The sequence below is a fragment of the Centropristis striata genome, chromosome 14 (assembly GCF_030273125.1).
Source record: "Centropristis striata isolate RG_2023a ecotype Rhode Island chromosome 14, C.striata_1.0, whole genome shotgun sequence".
NCBI lineage: Eukaryota > Metazoa > Chordata > Actinopteri > Perciformes > Serranidae > Centropristis > Centropristis striata.
Window position 1 is genome coordinate 18333641 of NC_081530.1, and position 22936 is coordinate 18356576.

Sequence of the window (22936 nt, forward strand, 5' to 3'; positions counted from 1 at the left end):
TTAGTATTTTTTGAAGTGGGGTTGTATGAGGTAGTTATCTCTAGTTAGTGTGTCATTTACAGTAGATCTCCAGTTTGAAGAAGCAGGGAGGATTGTGACACAGAAGCTTAGTAATGTACTGTTGATGGGGGATGGGGGCAGCAGCTAAATGTATTTTAACCACCTCATTTTCAAATTTAGTCAGTTTAAGTGTGTGCCACAAATAGAATATTTTCAGTGCTTTCAGTCATGTTGAAGATTATGCGGGGGGAACTGAAGCCGATTTCTCTGCTCTCTTCAAAGCCACCAGACTTCATTGATAAAAACAGTAATTTCACCTCAAAGAACAAAGGAGCTGCTGGTGTACCACCACCTCGATCAGTTAGTTAGATGGGGTCGGGTGGGTGGGGCAGGCTTTGGTAGCCAAGCAACCTGGGCCAGGTAGCGGCCACCAATCAGAGCAAAGCAATCGAACACAGCTGTTTTTGTTTATTTCCCTCTACACTCGAAAAATGATGTCATCCACTCTATCCTCTCCATAAGGTAACATTGGGGGGATTTTGCAGAACTGTTTGCAGAAAACCCTAAGAAAAGTCATAACACACGGCCGAGTTGGTTGATTTGACATCTTTTTTAGTGTATGTGTGAAAACAAGGAAGAAACCAAAAAATAAATAGGAAGAAGCGCGTTGGATAGCACATAGTGTGCTCTTACAAGCACACTCAACTATTCGATCGAGGCAGCAGTAGACCAGCAACTCCTTTGTTCTGTAAAGGGAAAATTACGGTTTTTGTCAATGGAGTCTGGTGGCTTAGAACAGCTTCAGGTCCCTCATGTAAACTCAAACAGGGCTGTCTGATGGCTAGGTAAAGTGATGACAATATTCTAAATATAGCGTATGCTTAAACTGATGGTTTTTTAAGGTGCCTAACATTTAGCTGCCGCCCCCATCCGCAGCAGAACATTGTTTAAATTCTCCTGCCTGTCTCTCCAAACTGGGGGCGTAACGACCACACCTACTGTAGTTAATACACTGACAATGGATAATAAACTCATACAATCCCACTTCAATAAATCCAAACTATCCCTTTAATGTTAAACATCCAATCCAAACTCAGCCCACGTTTTTCTGTTTCCAGTCAAAAAGGCACTTCTCCATTTTAAATCGTCTCTCTGTAAAGCCAGATATGCAAACTGACAGATACTGTATATACAAAATGCATAACTCAAAGGCACTGAATCATTTACAAACTGCAGCGGAGAAAAAAAAAGACAAATAAAACAATTTTTGGTCCTCTAAAAGCATACTTTGCTGTGGGGTGGCAGGTTTGGTTGCTACATACTCAATTTACACGTCTTAAAAAAAGTCAGTCATGTGATTTACTCCTCATCATTTCTGTTTAAAGGCATTATATATGAAAAAACAAGGCACACGTTGGACCCTGGTCATCTCGACGATACATTTACATTTGTTCTCTTTGCATTTCCTTTTGCTGCTTCCTGCACGCTGTAGTCCAAGCATGATAAGCACAATGTCAATTTTTTTTTTTGGGGGGGGGTTTTCCCTTTATTTGTGTTTCCCGTCTCAGTTTTGTTGCTGTCGGGAAACTACGCGTGGCTGTGGACGGAGATGCTCGACAGGTCGTTCCTGATGATCTCATTGACTGTGGAGAAGAAAAGAGAAAAGGACGGTCAGTATTTACAACCTCCACGTGGAGTAAAGTCACCATGCTGAGTGTGTGCACGGACAGTTTAATGTTACATGTGTTGTCTAAAAACCTACTTTTTTCAATAGTGACAGAATCTGACATGAACACAATTCTTTTTCCAAACTTAAATATGCAATTTGTGAGAAATGTTTAGACTTTTAACTAACATTAGCAATGCAATGTGAGGAAGATACAGTTTTGACATTTTGTCATATACAGTCATGGAAAAAATTATTAGACCATTTAAGAGCTGATATCTAGCCATTTTCCATGGTTTTCTTGATAATAACCAAAATCATTATCAAGAAAACCATGGGAAATGGCTACATGCCAGCTCTTGAATTAAACTCTTATGAGATATTTTTGTTGTTATCATTATATTTGTCCAACCAAATGTACCTTTAGTTGTACCAGACATTAAAATGAACAAGAAATTGAAGAAAACAAGGGTGGTCTAATATATATATATTTTTGTATGTCTCTGCATTGTGTTGCAGAGATAGTTACTTAGAAAGAACAATTTAACAGATTTACAAACTTAAACTAAAACCAAAATTAAGACCTACACCCAAACTAAAGTTCTGCATTTAAACTCGACTGCATGGTCACCTGTGCCTCCTCTCTGCAGGGCTGTTGGTCTCTATGTGCTCCACTGAGCTAGACTCCATTGCAACAGGCTCTTAAACGCAGAATCTCTCTCCGGGTTTAGGTCTAAATATTAGTTTTAGATGTGAAAGCTGCCATCGCTGCAAGTAATCATCATGCAATTCTTGCACAAGCTGAAATGCTGAGCCCTGTTTTTTTTGGAGCATGTGGCATATCTTACACATTGCACCATTAAATATTGTTTGTTGCTTATTTGGTCATGCATAGTTAATGTTAACTTAACACATTGGGCTTTAAAACAACTTAAACTTGCATAAAATGGTGAAAGCAAAGTAAACACATAACCCCAAAAAAGTTGATTTTGCTAAAATGTGAGCACACACTTGTTAATTTACACATCTAGCAGACATGGAGCAACATAAGCATTTGTTTTAAGTTGTGTTTTAAGCGTTTAAGTCCAATATTTATGCTATTTTTAGGTCTGTTTTGGGGGAAATATCTGGCTCTTCTGTTGCTGACTGTCCACTTTGAAAACCAGCTGTATCAGTGAGCAGTTTGATGCTAAGCAGGTCGTGTACAGTGCACAGTTTATCAGAGATTTGTCTGGTGAAAACAGCCACCTGCTACAAATGAAAAAACACGCTGATGAGAGCAGTGAGTGAACAATGAGCTGAAAGATTATAAGTCACTGTGAGTCCATTACTACACAGAACCCCTTTCATATTACAGTTATTTATTCCGTTGTTAATATAAAATATGGGCTTTGTGCAGCTGTAAAAGCACAATATGTAATTTTCTGCCGCAAGGAGTCTCTCAATCAAAACAATAACAAAAGCAGTTTTTATAATGGAGCAGCTGCAGCCAGTGGCACCTGCAGTCAGCTCCTTCCAGTTAGGATTCCTTCAGTGTACATTGTTCAGGAGGGTTTTTACCAGGAGCCGAATTATCGACAGAGGTCTCCTCCTCTCCAAACAAACAAATCCAAAGATTAAAACCAGTAAAAACACTGAAAAAAGCAGTTTCACCTTAAAAAACAGTGTTTCTCCTATGCAGTTTGACAGACAGCTAACGTTTGCTCAGCTTGTTTCTCTGATAACTTAAGATCCAGAACTTTCATGATGAAAATCCTTCATCTGGTTAAAATGTATTTAAAAATGATGCATGCATTGTCAAAATGTGGGATAAAACTGGAAAAACTGGATGCACAAGGTGACCAAATGAAACCATTACCTTTATTATAATTAAATAATTATTTCTCTAGGTTTAAATATTGTGGGAACATTTGGGATCATGTAAGCACACAACTTAACAAAATATATAACATAGGTCTAGTTGTTTAAATGTGGAAAAGGTACCAATTATACATTTACATTTTCCTCCACTGTGAATACAATCCTCCGAGCTCTATAGGATCTGTTATTTCCTCTGAGCCAACCTAATAGAATCACTTTATATCGGAGGTCCCCAGACGTTTTTTTATCAAGAGAGATGATGCAACCTCCTGCTGTCTCTAAAGGATCCAGGTGCACTTGTTTATCTGTTTTTATCAGCTGTGTTCTTTGGCTGACGGAGGGCTGGATGATCCAAGAGCAATTGAGCCGGCTGACTAAAGCTGAACCAGGAAAAATAAATAGATATCACTGCCGATAACGGAGAAAAGGATAAATCACAAGATTCTTCCTCACTAAAAGGTCATCATTTTTCATTAGCTTGTAGCGTTTTTATCTGTGAACTCATTTATTATCTCCCTCTCTGAGCAGCTTCTCAGTTTTTTTTTCAGGTTCAGGATCAGAATCAGCTCTCACAGGGATGAGAAATGTAAGAGGGGAAGGGGAACACCCCTGGCTGGATCCGGCAGGCCGAGGGAGGAATTCCCTCTGACTGAGTGGACGCTGGAAAGAGATTCCCCTCCAAACAATAGAATTACTTTTTTTTAAAAAACATTTATTTTCGTGGCAGGCAGCAGAGCAGCGTTTCCCTCAGTGACCCAGCACTGGCACAGCAGCTTCCTACCAGAAATATCACTCGCTTCCTATCAAGAAAAACATGACGTGCCTCTTTAAAAGGGGAATGCCATGAATGAAAAAAACAATACAAATGTGTCATCATTACTTTAACTCTGTTAACCCCAACGTGAAATGTATGGTTTCTTTAAAAGAGCGCCAAACATACACTATTTATCGTAGAGATAAACTGTAAAAACAGGCATTATCACCAAAATTTGAACTTTCCAACAGTCCTTGAACCAATCATTTGTTATGAACGTTTCCATTAGAAAAAGTAATCAAAATAAGCTTAAAATTGTGATATTTCTGTTAAAATCACCTTATTCTATATTTATACTAAAAACATTAAATTCTGCTCCTCAGTGACACTGTGAAGACATGATTGATTCTGCTGAGATGAACGGTCACGTGACAAATATTCACTGAAAATCTGTTTACACAGAGCTGAGAGGAGAGGACAGGAGAGGTTGCAAGTCGAGGCTGTTAAAATGCAAATAGCTCAATATGTATGATACATGGAGACACAACCCCCCCTCCCCCCCCCCCTCCAAATATTCATGTAATTTGTGTGCACTTGGAAAAGTGTTCTATATATAAACTCCATCTTATTCCAATAAAAAAAAAATAATTATCAGAGAAAATCCACTTCCTTTTTTTAAATATATGATTTATGTCATTATAACTGTGTTATTCTGCATCTAATCCGTTTTAGAGTTTTTCCCACTTCTAGCCATGATTGTGCTGATTCCACAGAGGATATATGATTTATATATTGCAGTGAAATACAAAGCCACAGTGAGAAAAATGTAAAAAGAGCACAAACTGCCCTGAAACAGATTGTTGGGGACCAGAGGGTTAAGGTCGAGTTAAAAAAAGAAATCAGGAGGAACTCAAAATAACCCAAACTGAAAGTGTGGCTGCAACAAAACAAATCACCACACGATTAGATGTGAAGCCTGGCTCGCTGCCTGACTGCTAATAATACTGCAACAGGAAGATCTGCTGAGATGTTTGATGGCGACAGTACAGCAGCGATCTCACACGAGTGTGTGGCAGAAACGCGAGGACACGCTGAACCTGTCGTGTGACTACGAAGACGAAGAAGACAGAGTGAGACTCGCAGCGATGTGTCTGTGAAGAGCTTGGCAGCGCGGAAGATACTCGTCAAGGCGGCTGTGACGTTTACATTCAGGTGCTCTAAATCACTTCCTCTTGATTTAGCAGTGTCAAAAAACAAAACAAAAAAAATGATCAGCCATGTTCAAAGTCTTAAAGGGGAACTCCACCAAGTTAACACAATGTTTGATGTCTTCTCTGTTTGATGTTTTCAGAGAAATTATGTGGTTTGGGGCTCAGAGACTACAACTCAAGACAGAGTTTTACCAGCTAGAGAGGGTGGAACAAATCTCCTGGTACTGGATGCATTATGGGAAATGTAGGATTTAAAAGCTTGACGCACACTTATGGAGTGACTTCAACTTAAGGCCTGCAGGTAAAATCGGGCTGCAAGGTGAGGTGTCCTGCCCACCAAGTAAACTGATTTAAAATGTGATTTTGTACTTTAAATATAAATAAGGAAGCAGAGTGCATTAAAAAGCATGAAAATGGAGCTTGTCTATAAATAAAAAAGTGTGAGAGGATTGGGCTGTGACAATAACCGCATCACTGCACAATGCCAAATTTCCTCACTGGGGATAAATAAGGGCTGAACTTATCTTATTTTTTAATAATTTCTCAATACAGTACCTAGATATACTTGGAGTGAACATCTTTGCACCTTCACCTTTTTAGGTTATACACTGTTGCCCATTAAGTTTGAATCATTTTGATTTTCAGACACAATTCTCTGTTTATTCCTATTTAAATGCATCAGTAATCACTTAAGAATAGATTAATTAATAAAGTTTTGAGAAGATATACTTTTTACCTGTCAAGAATAAGCTTTATGAACAGTGTATCTTGTGCAGTGATGCTGCTGTGAGCAGGATTAAAGACTCATGGTCATTCAAGGACACTCGTACATCAAAGAGCAGGCTGGCCAACAAAACCGTTTCCAAATAATAAACAGCGGATAAAAATAAAAATCAATTTTTTGCTTCTTGGTTAAAAAATGGTTTCTGCTGCTTCAATGGAGCTTTGACTAATGAATAAATGTGACAAGTTGATAAAAATAATAATGAATAGAAAGAAGACCATTAGGAACAAAGAGGAAAAAATTTGAAAGGGACGTTTTTTTTCTAATAAATTTGCATTTCGAGAACATCAACATTTCTATTTTCCCCCCTAAATGCAAAACTTTTTCTTATCCCTGGCATCAACACAAAAAGGTTCACTTTACTTACAATATTTTGCTTATTCTTGTCACGCAAAATAAACTAAATGTATTTTCTGCCTGACCCTAATACTTCCTTACAAACAGGCGTCATGTCTCTGAAAGTTGATATTGTTTGTGCACTGAAACAGAAAAATCAGTCTAAAAACTTGGTGTAAATTATTGTATTTGTGTTTTATAAGCAATGGGCTTAAAGCTGCAAAGTCACTAAGTATGGACTTATTTTTACTGCATCATATATCTCATGGATAGTTATAAAATGTGAGGCTTAACTTGACTGAATTTAACTTAAACTCTTCAGACTTCAGCTGCCGTTTGATCAGGATCACTCTGTTGTGGTACCAGAAGGATTAGAAAGGTTAATATCTCTGTGTTTATTGTAATGCAGGATGCCTTCTAACGCAGCTCATCACCAGGACAGGCACCAGCCATGCGAATGTGAGAATATAACCAATATCACCAAACAGACATAGTTGAAGCAGAAGAAATAAACAGTCTAACCTCATCTCCACCCTGCTACAGCGTGTCGTTCCGCTGCCATGTGTGCTGTTCCCGGCCCAGACTGAACTGACTGACCTCCTCTCCTCTATTTGATCTGGCTTTGACCTTCTGCGCATCTGGAGGTGGAAGGATATAATCTTTGAGTTCAGAAACCTCGAGGGGACGTTATTACACCGACTTGTCAGCGCGCGCGTCAAGCCCGGACGTAAATCCAACACATCAAGACATCGTCCAGCCTCCGCAGCGTGTCATCACCTGTCCCGTAGCTTTCAAAATCACGGGTGAGTTACGGCGTGCAGATATTTTTCCCTTTTCGCCTCATTGTGTGCCATATGTGGTGGAACAGCTTTCACATGATAATGAAAGAACAAAAAGATCCTGCAGTTTATTCTGATACAAAACAAATGAAAACTTTGTCTTTGGAGGCCACAACGCTCTCTGTTTATGTGTCTGTTGCCATGGCCCACTTTTCATTGAGCCGCCACATTTGATGTGGAGGATCTAATTGAAAAGAAAAAAAGAAAAGTCAATCTATTGATCTCTAAGTGTGTTTACAACAAAGTCCTAAAAATAGTCCTGGCACCAGTGTGACATCTGAGTCACGTGTTCAAGAGATAGTCAGTGACAGAGACGCTTTAAATCAGACAACATCAGCTGAGAGGGACTGAATACTCAGTTTATAGCAGCTGAAAATGCAAAATTGAAGCAATAAACGATAAGAAATAATAGCACTACAGATTTAGTACTGCCTGGTATATAGGCTACATAACTGAAATTTCATGTTTCTAAATGTTTAGTGTCATACTTCTTTTTCGAAGCTGCTGGTTTACTAAAGAAATCCAAAATTAACTTAATTTCTGAATTATTATTTAATAGCTTTTAGATAATTTTCCCAAAGGGCCACATGAGACTCTGCGGAGGTAACAAACTAATACTCATGTAAGAGTATATGTCATGATCAGACTATGTTAATGTGGAAAAAGTCAAATATGGAGGTAAAAAATTATAAAAACTCATCTCACTTTTACATTTATTTTAAACACAACATATATTCAAAACCACAAAAACAATATAGAGCATGTATGTTGTCCCATAAACAACTTGTGTTTTTCACAAGGTAACAAGGTAACTCAATGTTTTTTGTGGGCTGCATGCACAAACGTAAATCGCCTTCAAATTAAAAGCATTCATTTGTAATAATTTCTAAGTTCCAGGTAACCTCACACGGGCTGGATGTGGCCCCCGGGCCTCCTAATGCCCAGGTCTGTTCTAGATTAATGAAGGTCCATTTACCATAATGCTTAGCATTATCTGTTCTACCAATTATGTCTGGTGTTTCTCAAGCAGTAAATATATACAGTAAATATATTTCATTTTTATTCCAAAATATTTTCATCACATAATTACTGATGTTTAAAGGGGAAGGGGGCTCTCTCTCCAAATGCCATTGGTTGATTTTGGCTCTTTTTTTTTTTTTACATTATATGTTATCTTAAAAGAGGGATCACTGTTGCTGTACATTAATAGGATTAAATTGAAGAAAAAGAATGATAAATACAGTTGGGAAGACAAGTTCACTTCAAGGTCAGTTTAGGAGGTTACATCCTATCACTTGATCTTCAACAAAGGATGGAGTTCGCTCAGTTGGCATGTTCAAAATTGTCGGTCATATTGAGGTTTTAAAGTTCAAGATTTATATGATTGTGACAGGACCAAAAGCTCCAGAACAGCTCCTAAATGGACCTTGTGAGGCCTGATGTTTCTAAGGTCAAGCATGAAAGAAAAGTCCTTAAAAGGGAAATTTGCAGCTTTTTTGGGTCCAAGTCCAATTATTGTGAGTTATTTTGAGTTGCCAGTTGCTGCCAAACTGCTGAGTGAATCTAAGCTTTTATTGTGAAAGGTAAAAACATAAGGAGTGCTGTCCCTAAAATCATGGACAATAATACAGAGTTGTTGCTGTCTTTGTCCACACTGTTTCAGAATACAGAACCTCTGTATTTCCATTTTACTACTTGCATAAGTATAGACATAATAACCCTCAGCCTTACTGTGTGGGTGTCAGTAACTCGCATGCTTTCTCGTTCAATATAAAAGCACACACATGAGAGAAAAGTCTTTCAATAGAAATTTGCAGCTTTTTTGGGGTCTAAGTCCAGTTATTGTGAGTTATTTTGTTGAGTTGCCAGTTGCTGTCATACTTCTATGTGAGTCTAAGCTTTTATTGTGAAAGGTAAATACCTAAGGAGTGCAGTCCCTAAAAACATAGATAATAATACAGAGTTGTTGCTGTCTTCGTTCATGCTGTTTCAGACTACAAAACCTGTGTTTCTATTTTACTACCTAATAGGACATAAAAACCCTCAGCCTTACTGTGTGGGTGTAAGTAGCTAGCGTGCAGCAATGCATTCTGGTACATGTAGTCACTACCGGCACGGCTGCACAAACAGTTGAACTCAGCTTACTCGGTCGATATAAAAGCACACAGAGGAATATAATGCTTCCATCAACTACATTTACCATCAACCCTGATTGGACAACCACATAAAAGGTGGAAAAGTTTTGCTTTAAAGTGCTCAGAAAAGATGAAATATGAACATCTACAGTCCTCTGACATGTGGGAAAACTTAATAAAAATTAGGAACTTCTTGTGATATGATCAAAAGCTCCAGAACAGTTACTATTGGTTTTTGGGCTGAGATTGTTTCCTCAACTGCTGTTTTCAAGGCTGAAGAAAGAACTTCAGACTATAAATACAGAAAAGAGAAAAAGGTTCTGTGTTTTTATGAAACTATACACGCTAAATGGAAAAAAACTGTATATACAATAGTGCTTAAAAGTTTGAGGTCACCCAGAAAATTTATTGTGTTGTTTTCCATGAAAACAAACTGTTTTATTCATTAAATGAGTTACAAAATGAATCAAAAATATAGTAAAGACATTGACAAGGGTAGAAATAATAATTTAACCTGTACAAATCTCCAACTTTACCTTTAAAGACTTTAACACTATAAACATGGATAAACACAATGTGCCACTGGAACATAAGACAATATATAATAGATATTTTATAAGAAAATCTGCCATTTACAGCTTTAATAGTCATTTACCACATGTCTAGACTGCATGGCAAATTTTTGAGCGGTAATGTATAATTTTTTGTGCCTGTAAATTATCATTAAGAACAGAAAACATAATCAGTGATTATATGACTTAATCAGAGGCAGTAGTTAACAGAAAGAATAGGAGTAATTTTCCTATTACTGTAGAAATAATTTCTCATGTTTAAGATGAGATAAGATGGTCTTTATCGTTATTGTACATAGAGACCTATACAACAAAACTGTGAGTGCCACAACCTATAAATTCTACTGTTATATACGTTAATCACAAACAGCATAAACAAATTGAGGAGATAGTATTGTTTCCCAAATCTACCAGAGTTTGTTTGTTTTTTTGCACCTTAGAAGGACTTTTCAGAAATCTCTGTTTTACAATGTCTGGACTGTATGTCTGTTATTTTAATTTAAACAAATTGTGCTTATCTTTCAAAACTAAGGACATTTGTAAGTGATCCCAAACTTTTAAGCAGCAGTGTATTTATTATTTGTATTCATTTAAATAACACTATTACTCTGTTCATATACTTTAATCATCCATGTAATATAGGGACATAAAGCCCCACAAATATCACAGATCAACCTCACTGCATTGCGATTAATTTAACAGAAGTCACAGCGATGTCAGTGAGTTATTTTGTGTCAAACTTCATTTACTCAACAGCAAAGTAGGTGGGGTTTAATATGAAGTAATCCAGGAACTAGTTTCCTGTCCCATGGAGGTCCACAGCAGCTGGAGGGGACTGATACAGCCCAGCTCTGCAACCAGGAAACCCCAGACAAACGAGAAACTCCCAAACAATTAGCAGGACAGCACTGTTCGCCTCATTAGGCGCTGAAACGCGTCAACACGATCCGGCCTGTAATAACACAATACTGCAGAGGAACCGATCAGCCGGCGAGATATTCAACAATCTGTCTGATCGCTGTGGATAAACCAGCTGCTGGGACAATGAGAGAAAAAGGCTGGGGGGCAGAAACACCACAAACCCCCCCTCCACCTCCCTCCGTTTACTGCCACGTCAAGTCCAGGCCACAAGCCACGAGATGTTCTTGGCCCACATAATGAGGCTCCTACTGGGTTACTGCGAGTCAGTCCCACAGAGCCGGTCTGTAGTTCACCTCACACTCTGCCAAAATGTTCTTTAACCCAGGTATCATTTAAGAGGAAAACGTCTGTGGACAATAGCTTTCTTGAAACTTTGTAGGCTTTAAGAAAATAGAATAACAGAATAATAAACTTTAGACAAATATTACCACAATAAAAATATTATTTCAGGGAGTCACCAGAAAGAGTAAAACTATTCTGTAAATTATCTTTGTGAAAATGTTTGTTGTTGACTTTGTCACATAAGTAGCTTAACAACTTGGCAGTCATGAACAATAAATACATCCTTGTTTTTTTTACCCCATCTTCAGGGGTGTAATTTAGCTTTAGAAAGATGCGGTATGCATACTTTACATATGTTGTTGGCAGTGGTGGTAGAAGTATTCAGATCCCATACTTAAGTAAAAGTACAAAAGTCTCAAAATGTACTTAAAGTATCAAAAGTAAAAGTATTTGTTATGCAGAATGGGTCGACACAGATTGTTTTATATATTACAAATATGTTATAAGATTATTATTATTGATGCATTGTATTGGGCTCATTTTAACTACTTAAGATACTATGATGAGGTTTGATTAAAAGAAAATATGCATAATCACTTTAAATTTATTATGTTTTCATGATAAATCTCCTGAAACGTAACTAAAGCTGTCAGCTAAATGTAGTGGATGAAAAAAGTACAATATTTGCCTCTAAAATTTAGTGGAGTAGAAGTATAAAGTTACATAACATGGAAATATTCAAGTAAAGTACAAGTATCTCAAAACTGTACTGAAGTACTTAAGTAAATGTACTTAATTAAATTCCACCCCTGGTAACTATGTACCACTGTTTATCTGCTGCAGGAATGAGTCATAAAAGCCAGAAATTAGTCAATATTTTCACACTTTCAGTTCTCTTGTGTCGAAGACTACCGTATTTTTGAATGGGATTTTTTTCATTAGATGCCTGAAATACGTTCTGTGGTTAACAGAAGCTCAAGAGATTTCCTCATTTTGTTTTACGATATAACACATGTCAGGCTGTGGTGGATGGGACCGACAAACACAGGACTTCTCACCCAGGAGACCGATATTCATTTCTCATGTGAAAACAGAAGTTAAAGATGTCAATTCATAAACTTAACATAACTTCTTTTTACTTTTTTATACAATCTTTTACAATGCCTTACCATGTGTTTTTTGCCCAAACATTAAGGAAGCAGTTTTGTAATTTAAACATAATGAAACTGCAGCCACAACAACTTGTTTAAAATGGTGACCGCTATGTTTAGGTATGAAGTTAACTTGATCTACATATACTAATCTTTTCAATATTTTGTAGGGTGTGCTTGGTGTTTTAATTTTGGCTGCTGCTGTAACACAGTCATTTCCCAGTTTGGGATCCATAAAGTATATCCATCCATCCATCCATCCATCCATCTAAATGAGGTCGTATAGTTTTGGAGGACTTGTAGATATTAAATGTCATCGTCAGCATAGTGGCGAATTACGCTAAAGTCATGCAACCTCTGGCGATTTCATTTACGATTCAAAAACCATAAAAGTGGTGTTCATTTGTTAAGATTATCCTTCTAAACAAAGCATCTAAGTATCAGAAACTTTTGTTTACCACAGTGCTTATTTTCTGCAAAAATCCAAAATCCATCAGAAAAATCCCATCAGCTTTTGTCAAGGAAACAAGGGTAATATTATCTCTCTGTTGTCTGTAAAATAAACTAAGAAAACATTGCAGAGACTCCTGTTTTTGTTGTAATATATAGTATTATATTGTATAATGTTTTAATTATTTTGATTCTCCATATATATTAAAATAAAAATTATTACAAACACGTCTCTATGACCTTTAATTCAGCACTAACTCAAAGTTCAGCCTCAAACCATATAAAATGAGTCAACGCACCAACTCCTTAAGTAAAAGTTTTTTTTTTCAAGAAATGAACTGAGTAAGGTCGTGTTTAATTGCAGGGCTGTTGCATTGCATTACATCATCCTGGTGTAAATACAGAAGAAATGCATCAATAACAAACTGGTAATAAGTAATACATACCAGATGTGGATGTTGATGAATATGCGGTAAACAGCTGATTTATTCCCTCCAAAGATACTGTCTGCTTAAGCACAAATTATTTATTAAAAACGATAAAAAGAATAGCTGATAATAGGGTTTCTTTTGCAAGATGTGGCTGCAATTAATTTGAGTTTTACTGCATAGAATAAGAGAGATTCAGTCAAAGTCGTCAGTCAGATATGACTCCAAATTTACTCAAATTCTTTTCCTATGATCAGCTAAAGTCTCTGCTCATCAATTGTGCTGTTCTGACATCTAACAAGGCCACAACACGCCATAAAAAAGCATTTCGTAATGCTGTTTGGCTCAGATGTGACTTCAGAATGCACATGTTTTGCTCATGTTACCTCACCGCTGACAAAAGTCTTAGGCACACTACTGTGCAGCATAACGTATGGCTTTGGCCGACTACTGCAGACTCTCTCTGAGCCAAAGGGAAGCATGCAAACCTCTGCAGTCAGCAAGTTTTATGGCAGCGTGGCCGGCCTCCATCTCCCTCAGCCTCAGCAGCCGTGGAGTTCAGACCATGCACCCTGCAGCCTATACCTCCGGCTCAAGGCCAGACGGCACGATTCAGACTTTCCATGAGCAGACATGTTTGTAACCTCTCTGGGGACGGTGTGAAAAAATGTGTAACAGAAGGGGATCCTGATTAATAAGAGAGGGCTGCACAAACAGGAAACGATATCAGCTCTGGTTACAGACAGTGTGAGAGATCAAACACTGCAGCTACTTCATATGATAGGTAGGTAAACATTCATGCATTTGAATGTGCTGAAATTAAATGAAATTCCAAGTTATAAGTAATAAATAAATGCCAGTGATTTATCATGACTTCTGGAAATAAGGTTCTCATGTTGCAATGTGACGACTGCCAACATTGGTTCGTGACATCCACCTCCCCTTCTGCCCTCCTGACAGTAAACCTACGTGGCTTTAACATTATATTGCTTCATCACAAAACAACCACAAAGAGACACAAAATGACTACAAAGACATGCAAAATGACTTAAAATGGGCTACTGTGGATGAAAAGCAGCCTAAAAAAGACCCAAACTATTACAAAGTCACACAAGATAACCACAAAGAGACACAAAATGAGGACAACACATGCAAAACAAATAGAAAAGGGGCTATTAGAGACAAAAAATAACTCATGACAGTAAACCTACATGGCTTTCAACATCATATTGCTTCATCACCAGACAAAAAACAATGTTGTAGATCATCATATATGTGGCACATACCCATATCTATGTAGGTACCAACCAGGACAAGACTCGAAATGACCAAAAAGAAATGTAAAACAACTACAGAGATTCAGCTGCTAAGACAAAAAAGACTCACAGCATTTATGAAAATGGGCAAAACAACCACAGAGAGACACAGAATGACTACAAAGAAATGCAAAAATGACTTAAAAATATACCATCACCAACAAAAGAGACCCAAACAACTACAAAGTCACACAAAACAACTACAAAGAAATGCAAAATGTTGACAAAGACATGCAAAGCAAATAAAAAAGGGGCAGGTATGGACAAAAAATAATGTTAAAAAAAGTAGAAAACAATTACAAAGTCACATGAAGACAAAACTGAAGAACTCACAACAACTATGAAAAGGGAGGTAAACAACCAAAGAGACACAAAATGACTACAAAGAGGTGCAAAAAGACTTAAAAATGGGCTATCAGGGACAAAAAGCAACTATAAAAAGATCCAAACTATTATAAAGTCACACAAAACAACTACAGAGAGATGCAAAGAGAAAATAAAAGGGGCAGAACAACCACAAAGAGACACAAAATGACAACAAAGACATGCAAAAGGAATAAAAAAGGGGCAAGCATGGACAAAAATTAATGTAAAAAAAGGAGAAATCAATTAAAAAGTCACATGAAGACAAAACAGAGACTCACAACCACTATGAAAAGAGAGAAAACAACTACAAAGAGACACAAAATGACTAAATAAGGGGCAACCACATGTAAAAAATGACAAAAAATAACAAAAAATGAACAAAGTAACTATAAGAGACACAAAAAAACAAGAGGCTAGATAACTATAGAATGGGGTCTTTTACACGTCTGTACAACGTCTAATAATCCTTCCATGCTGATAATGATATACTAAATTACAGTCCATGAACATGATCCTATTTTGAATTAATATTTGTAATGACAGTCAGAGTCTCACATGTCGGAGTTTTAATGAGCACGGCCGACATGAAATTACAGCAACACCACACCTGAGTGAAGCCATAACGACTGGTATCAAACTCTGCCAAAGGTTTTAATGAAGTGAGAAGCCACATTAAGTTTGGAATGCTTAGGATAATTTCCTTCAATTTGCCAATGAAAACAAGAGTAAAATGGGGCTCAGCTCCTCAGAAATATCCATTATGGTGGCGTTCTTTAAAGCTTTTTTTTGTGACTTTAACTACACCTGGTTGGACCAAAAACTCCTCAAGACACACGAGCACGAGTCAGAGTATAATTACAAATCAAATCTTTAGCTCGAGCCAGCCAAGAAGCCCCGCAGACAGGGCTAACAAGTGTTAATGTATTTACCCAGACTGTTCAGAGGAAGTGGCATGGGAACAGTCTGAGTCCTGCCGTCTGCGGCCCAACAACAGCGTCTCAGCCGCCATCGCCAGGAAGCTCGGCCAGACAATTCAGCAGGGGCTCTGGTGACGGATCAAAGCCCCGCTGCTCCGTCCGCTGATAGCTGCTGGTTAGTGTTGCTTCATCTACTGCCCTCCCTCTCTCCACAGGGCTCGCACACAGCCGGGGACTGTTTCTTCTTGCCCCGAAGGAAGATTATTTATCCAATTTATTTCAAATCACCGCAGTGCAGAGCACGCGGCCCCCGAACCTCAGCGGTGAGCGCAGAGGGCCTGAGCAGTGAGATCATAAAGTTTGTGCTCCTAAAAAGCTGCTTTCACTGAGATAAATAAAGGGGCTTTCAAAAAAAACTGTCTTCATTATATGAGCCAGCTTTAGGCAGGCTTGTCTCATTCAGAGTTTATAGCCAAATATATCACATACTAGACCACCAGGTTTCTTAGATTTAACTGCATCAGAAGTTAGACTGTGAAAAGAGCTTACAGAAGCAGATAAGAAGAACCAGAAAATAACAGAATGCTTAAAAATGCTTTAAAAAGAAGTTTTAATTTGCCACAGAGTCATTTCTCTAACGCTAAATTACTCCTCTGATAGAATGGCTTCACAATATAGACAAGTAGTCGTTGTATGTCTGTGCTGAAGTCTGTTATAATAAATGTATGTGTAATTCGATTTGAAAGCTTTTTTTCAGCTTATATAGGTAAAATCTGTTGCAATGTTTGTTTGTCCTGCAGTAAAAAACTCCACATAAAACCATGTGTTGCTTCTACACTTTTATTTTGTACATAATAATCACACTAATGTTGATTAGTGTTCTTTCAAGGTGCCTGTAGTTGGATCCCTCTGTTTCCAGCCATTATACTAAGCTAGGCTAACCAGCTGCTGACTGTAGCTTCAAATGTACGCATCAACATAAAGCGTCAATCTCCAGGACTGAAAAATGAAGCCAATGCAGTTGTCTTAAACCTGCATTCTTTCTAATAGCCAGCAGGGGGCAAAAAGAAGTCATATTGTATAGAAGAAAATCATCATACTTCTCAGTTGATTTATTACCTCAATAAACATTCTCATAATGAGTTCATGGTCTCAATCGCCAGTTTCAAGTCTTCTTAAATACCAAACACATGATGTTTGTTTTTTTAATTATGATCCCATTTAGAGTAAAAAAGTAGGATTTGAATTAGAGATGTACAGAAGTTAGCTAGCAATATAGTTTGCTAAAATCTGAGCATCCTCCTCCATAGCTCCTCTCTCCTGTCCAAATATGGTCACTTCTGGCTTTAAAACACCAAGAAAAATGCAAAATGCAAAACTAGCTTTAAAACGGTAGTCCACAAACCAACGGGGAAAGTCACAGTAACTTTGTCCATCACTTTTATACAGTCTATGAAAACTGTGAGTACTTATTCTAACAAAAGTGCATAAAAATTAAATGATTCCCTTAAATGACAACGGGTGGGAAGATCTGCTTCAAAACAAAAAGCTTCAAATTTGAGGTCAAAAGTTTCAGCTGCTGGCAAAGTGATCATGAGTCATACTGATGATATGAATCAAAAATCATATCAGCACCTGCAGCTATATTATGATTACTTTGTGCTGGAGGGAAATAAAAACTTTGTTTTTAGTTAATTAAGAGGTGGGAGGATTTTATAATTGTTTCCATGTGCTGGTTTAGAAAGTTAAGTATCATTTTGTTGGATAAAAAGAACTTTTCTTCACTCACCATCATCGAGGTACATCTGGTCCAGCTCCTGTGGTTCCTGTTTGATGCTGACCGCCAGCGTCGAGGGGCTGCCGTCCTCCTGAAGGGAGCCCCGCCCCCTCTCTGGCACCTTGGGGTGCTGCTGAGCTCCTGGGCTGGTGTTGCCGCTGACCGGCTGGGCTGGCGTCATGCAGAGGGCCGGAGAGAAGGGGCCATCGGTCGGGGTGGACGGCTGCGAGGACGGGGAGGAGGAGGCGGAGCTGCTGGGCGGGTAAAGGCCGGGCGGCTGGTAGCGGCCCGGAGTCTCCTGGATGATGGAGACGTGCGTGATCGGGGACTGCTGGCCCGGGTGTTGGACTGGTGAGAGGCACTTGGAGAAGGGTGGCGGTGTCAGGTCGTGCAGTTTGGGGCTGGTGCTCGGAGAGGACGAGGAGGGCAGCGGGGAGGGCTTGGCTGCCAATCTTTGCTGGCCGACAGAGTAAGCCCCGCCCACCACACATGGCCTGAGGTCAGAGGTCATCATCGGGGTCATGACCTGAGGGGGGAAGTATGGCTTTGGGTGCAAGGAGAGACCTGGCCCGCGCTGGCCGCACACCAGAGGGGCGTCGTAGTCGTCGTGTGGCTCCGTCTTGATTGTTGGAACTGAGAGGAGCGGAGGAGAAACAGAAGAAGGAAAAGCTAAATGAGTAAACACAGATTCAAACCTTCCTGCAAGTGTGAGTGAGTGAGTGGGTTTGTGGCTAGGATACCCGCTGCCAAACAAACACTCTCATCAATGAGACTCTGTGTCTGAGCCCGGGCTCTCCCACCCTGCTGAAAATATTCACAAAAAAAGCAGGAAAAAGAGGATGACTCATCAACACGAGAAACATCCAGCTGCTTCTATAATAAAAAGCCTATTTTCTTTGGATCCGGCTCTGGTGCTAATATCCACTAAATGTGCGATATGAAATATGTTGCTGTTACAGCAGCTTTATACTCAGCAGGGTTCGGCAATTTAAGATAAATTACTGCTCGCTCATTGAGACAAAGAAGAGTAAAAGTTTAACTGAATGTGAAAGCTGCTTCTTCTTCTTTTTTAAACACAAGATGAAGCTGAAAAAGACAAAATGGAGGCTTTGAGAGTGTTTGAGGAGAGTGGTTTCATACAAGTGAGGAGCAGAGTTCAAGTGAGGCAAGGCTTGTTCGCAGACGCCGGCGCCTTGGCCTCCCGTCCAGATTCCAGTACGAAACATGTTGGACACAAGTTTTAAAAATGTGGGCCGTCAATCTGCTGCAGCTCCTGACACGACATCAATCTTGTATAACAAGCGTTTCAGTCCAGTTACAAGGAAACGACAGCACGGCTCTGACCTTAAACTTCATCACTGCATCACTGAATTGGATCCATTTCAACTTCTCTTTGTGGTAAAGCTGTTTTAGATTATAATATAAAGAACGTGCTTGAAATCGAAGCTGAAGAAAGTCATACTTTAATCTTCCCTCTATGATTCTTATTCCTACATATTATTATATATTTTAACCTTTTTTTCCACTTTCTTACTTCTGCCAAGGAGGTTGTGTTTTCTTTTTGTTTGTTTGTTTGTTTGTCAGCAGGATTACAGAAAAAACTTCTAGCTGGACTCACGTTTTTCACATTTTCGCTTTTGTGAACATTGATCGACAGGGCATGGCCCTGGCAGACATCAGGGCGCTCTCCGAGAGCCCTTTCAGTTGTAAATTATTTTTGATTTATCTGCATCTAAGCCTGTCAAGATTGTTGGATGGCACATTGTCCCAGAAATAATGCCATAAACCAGACAAAAAGAATGTTTTAGACCAACTTATCTGTGGTTTACTGAAATGTACAATGGCAAAAAAATGTTTTGCTGCTGAATGGGCTGTCAAAATGTCACTGAAAGAGGCACATACCCAAAATCCATGCAGGCCACAACCAGGACATGTCAAAAAAATTACCACAAAATAATTTGAAACAACTACAAAGAGACCAAAAGAACTGCCAGGAGACAAAAAGACAAAATAAACACTCACAAGACTATGACAAGGGGTAAAACAACCACAAAGAGACACAAAATGTCCAAAAAAAGGGGCAACTAGGGACAAAAATGAAATAAAATCTGCATCTAAGCCTGCCATAATGACTCAATTTTGTTGGATGACACATTGTCCCAGAAATAATGCTGTAAACAATATTATTGTCATTTTAGGATAATTTTAATGTCACTGCATTCACGTATGCGTGTGTGTGGAGGAGCTGCCCGAGCCCCGCCCATGGTGAAACTCTAACACAGACATCAGAGGAGAGGACAGAAGCAGCGGTTCCAGAAATGACAACAAAATGTGTCTAAACATAGGTTTTTTGGTTCATTCTACTTAGGAGCTGCAAAGGAAACGCCTAAGTCTTATAATAGTCGGGAAAACCCTGCTGCTAAAGTGTTGGTGATAATCTTAAATAAACAAACAAACAAACATGTAAACACTACGGGCAGTATTATATTAAATATGGACAACACCTTGCTGACTTCTGCTGGGTTAAATAAGTGGATATTGTAATTACCGTGACCAGCCTACCTGCACTTTTTTGTTTGCTTCTCAAGGGAAATCTCTTGAGAGAGATATATTTAAGGTTATAGGGCGTACCAGGCTAAATAAGTGGCTAATTAAACTAAAAAAAGGAGTGAAACTAAGACGTGTCATGCCTTGCTCAAGGCTCCACTGTCAACAACTGTAAAAGAGGAACTGCGATGAGATGGTTGCACCAACCACAGCACTAAAATAGCACATGCACCCCCTATTTCAGGCCTGTTTGGAGGAAGTGTGTCAGTCTGCCTGTGGAGGATAGGCACGTGTTCAGAAAGGAGCAGTGCAAATGTTTGTCTTGCCACAGAAGGGAGCGTCGTGCCCCTGGGTTTCCGGAGTGTGAAGATCAGCCGTGTGTACTGTATGTCCCAAAATAAATCTGTTGTTTTTTTGTACGAGCTGCTGTAACACCTGCTGCTGCATGATGTTCAAGTGACGTGATTTGTATTTTAAAAAGGAAAAACTGAAATAAATTTACATTTCATTAATGTAAAAAAAGAAAGACTCTCTTTTTCCAGCTGTGTTTTCACCAGTAGTGGAATATATATTCAGATCTTCTTCTCTGAAAGCAGTGATACCAAATAAAAGTACAAAAGCATTAGCATCAACATATACATAAAGCACCTAAAAGTAGTTATTATGCAACATGGTCCATTTAAAAAAGAATGCTTATTACATTACTAAATTATAATTATTGATGCATTAATGTGTTCATCACTTTGTTGTTGCAGCAGGTAAAGGTGGAGCTAATTTTAACAACTTTATATACGTATATATGTTAACCCTCCTGTTATGTTGCGGGTCAAATTGACCCATTTCAAAGTTTACAAACCTAAAAAAAAATGATAAAAGTGTTTTTTTCATTAAAAAAAACATTTAAAAATATAGAATAAAATTTAAAATAAATCAATGCCATGTAAAACCATTGCATTTAAAATGTAGGTCTTTCCAATGTACATTAAAAAAAAGTTTTAACATGCATTTTTTAAATGAAAAACGAGTGAATTATCCTCATTGAACCATGATCTGTGAGAGGTAAAAAAAAAAACCATTGCACCAAATAATGATTGAAATGGTTATTAATGGAGTTATTAATGACTGATTAAGGATTTTTTTAGTTTCTGACACTTTTGGATAATTAAACTTGCCCCGGGTCAAATTGGCCCATGAACATTATTCAGATTGTTCCTAAGAAACGAACATAACAGGATTAACAGGTTAACCTGTAAAAGCACATTGTAAGTCACAAATTTGAGACTGGCTTAACTAACATTAATAAAAGACTTGACTTTGACTTCTTATTCACGACTTGAGACAAATCACTTTACAGGACTTGCCTTGTTTTAAATAAACAATTTGCATTTTTCTAGATACTGAGTCACACTGATATTCTTTTTAACATGTTGGGGTGATTTCTAGTGCATTGTGCACAAACCTGGCAACCCACGAAGACGTAGCAGAGGTTTTATGGAGCTATCATTGCCCAGTCCAAAATAAATACAACATTGAGTTCAAGAATTATGCTTTCGAAGACGAAAGTAAGAAGAGAACTGTGGACTACAGCTCAAAAACAAGTGACATGACAATCACAGCATCCAAAAAAGGAAAGTGAATGTGTTTACTAAAGTTAACTTATGAGTTAATTGGCTGCTCAAATATTAGTTGGACACCGATATTACAATTTCAAAGCCCCAGACTCAATTTTTGTCTACTTAGGAGGCTTGTTATAGCCACAAAACGTCGAATATCAGTAAGATTTATACGGTGTTAGCAAAATTAATTAAATGATAGGTAACTTTTCATGGCCACTGTCTCTTCACTGATTCTAATGCTGAAACTGGTGTGCATCATCAGACTTTCATGACTTAAAGCTGATACTTGACTTGGGATTTGTTTAAGACTTGAAGGTTATGACTCGAAGCATCAAAATGTACTTAAAGTATAAAAAGTAAAAGTACTCGTTATGCAGGATGGACCCACTCAGATTGTTTTATATATTCCAAATACATTATTAGATCATTTGTATTCATGCATTAATGTAAGCAATGTTTAAATTTTGTAAAGATAGGATTCATTTTACTGATGTAATATGCTTTGATTTATAAACATGCTTAATTTTTTAAACTGATTGTATTTTTTCATGTTAAATCTTGACGTGTTAAGTAACTAAAGCTGTCAGATAAATGTAGTGGAGCAAAAAGTTCAATATTTGCTCCTTAAATGTAGTGGAGTAGAAGTATAAACTTACATAAAATGGAAATACTCAAGTAAAGTACAAGAACCTCATAATTGCACTGAAGTACAGCACTTGAGTCCTTCCTTCTCTCATGCCCATTAGTGTTAAACTTCTCCTGACTTTCTCTTCTCTTGCAGACGGGCAGATAGTTTCCCGGCTGGCTCTCTGCCCTCACAGACTCTCCCTTAAGGAGAGACACTGACCAGACGAGCCGTCCCCCGGTCTCTGCCCTCCCTTACGCTCTCTGCGTCCTGAGGACAATGCTCCACTTTCACAGCGGGGCACTCCGTCGCCCACGTACAGGGCTGGGCCAGCTCACTTGAATCACAGCTTTGAACCACCCACTGGATTTTCGCTCCAAGCC

At 38.4% G+C, this 22936-nt stretch overlaps 1 protein-coding gene across 1 annotated transcript in view; it reads right to left on the reverse strand.

Moving 5' to 3' along the window:
- Window positions 1-7148: 7148 nt before the first annotated feature.
- The window catches only part of nfatc1 (nuclear factor of activated T cells 1), a 52403-nt gene continuing 36615 nt past the window's right edge, over window positions 7149-22936 (reverse strand). Inside the window, exons 9-10 of the mRNA XM_059350071.1 lie at window positions 17778-18398; window positions 7149-7249 (exon numbers count right to left, since the gene is read on the reverse strand). Of these exons, the coding sequence (XP_059206054.1) occupies window positions 7149-7249; window positions 17778-18398 (722 nt within the window). The remainder of the gene's footprint in view (window positions 7250-17777; window positions 18399-22936) is intronic.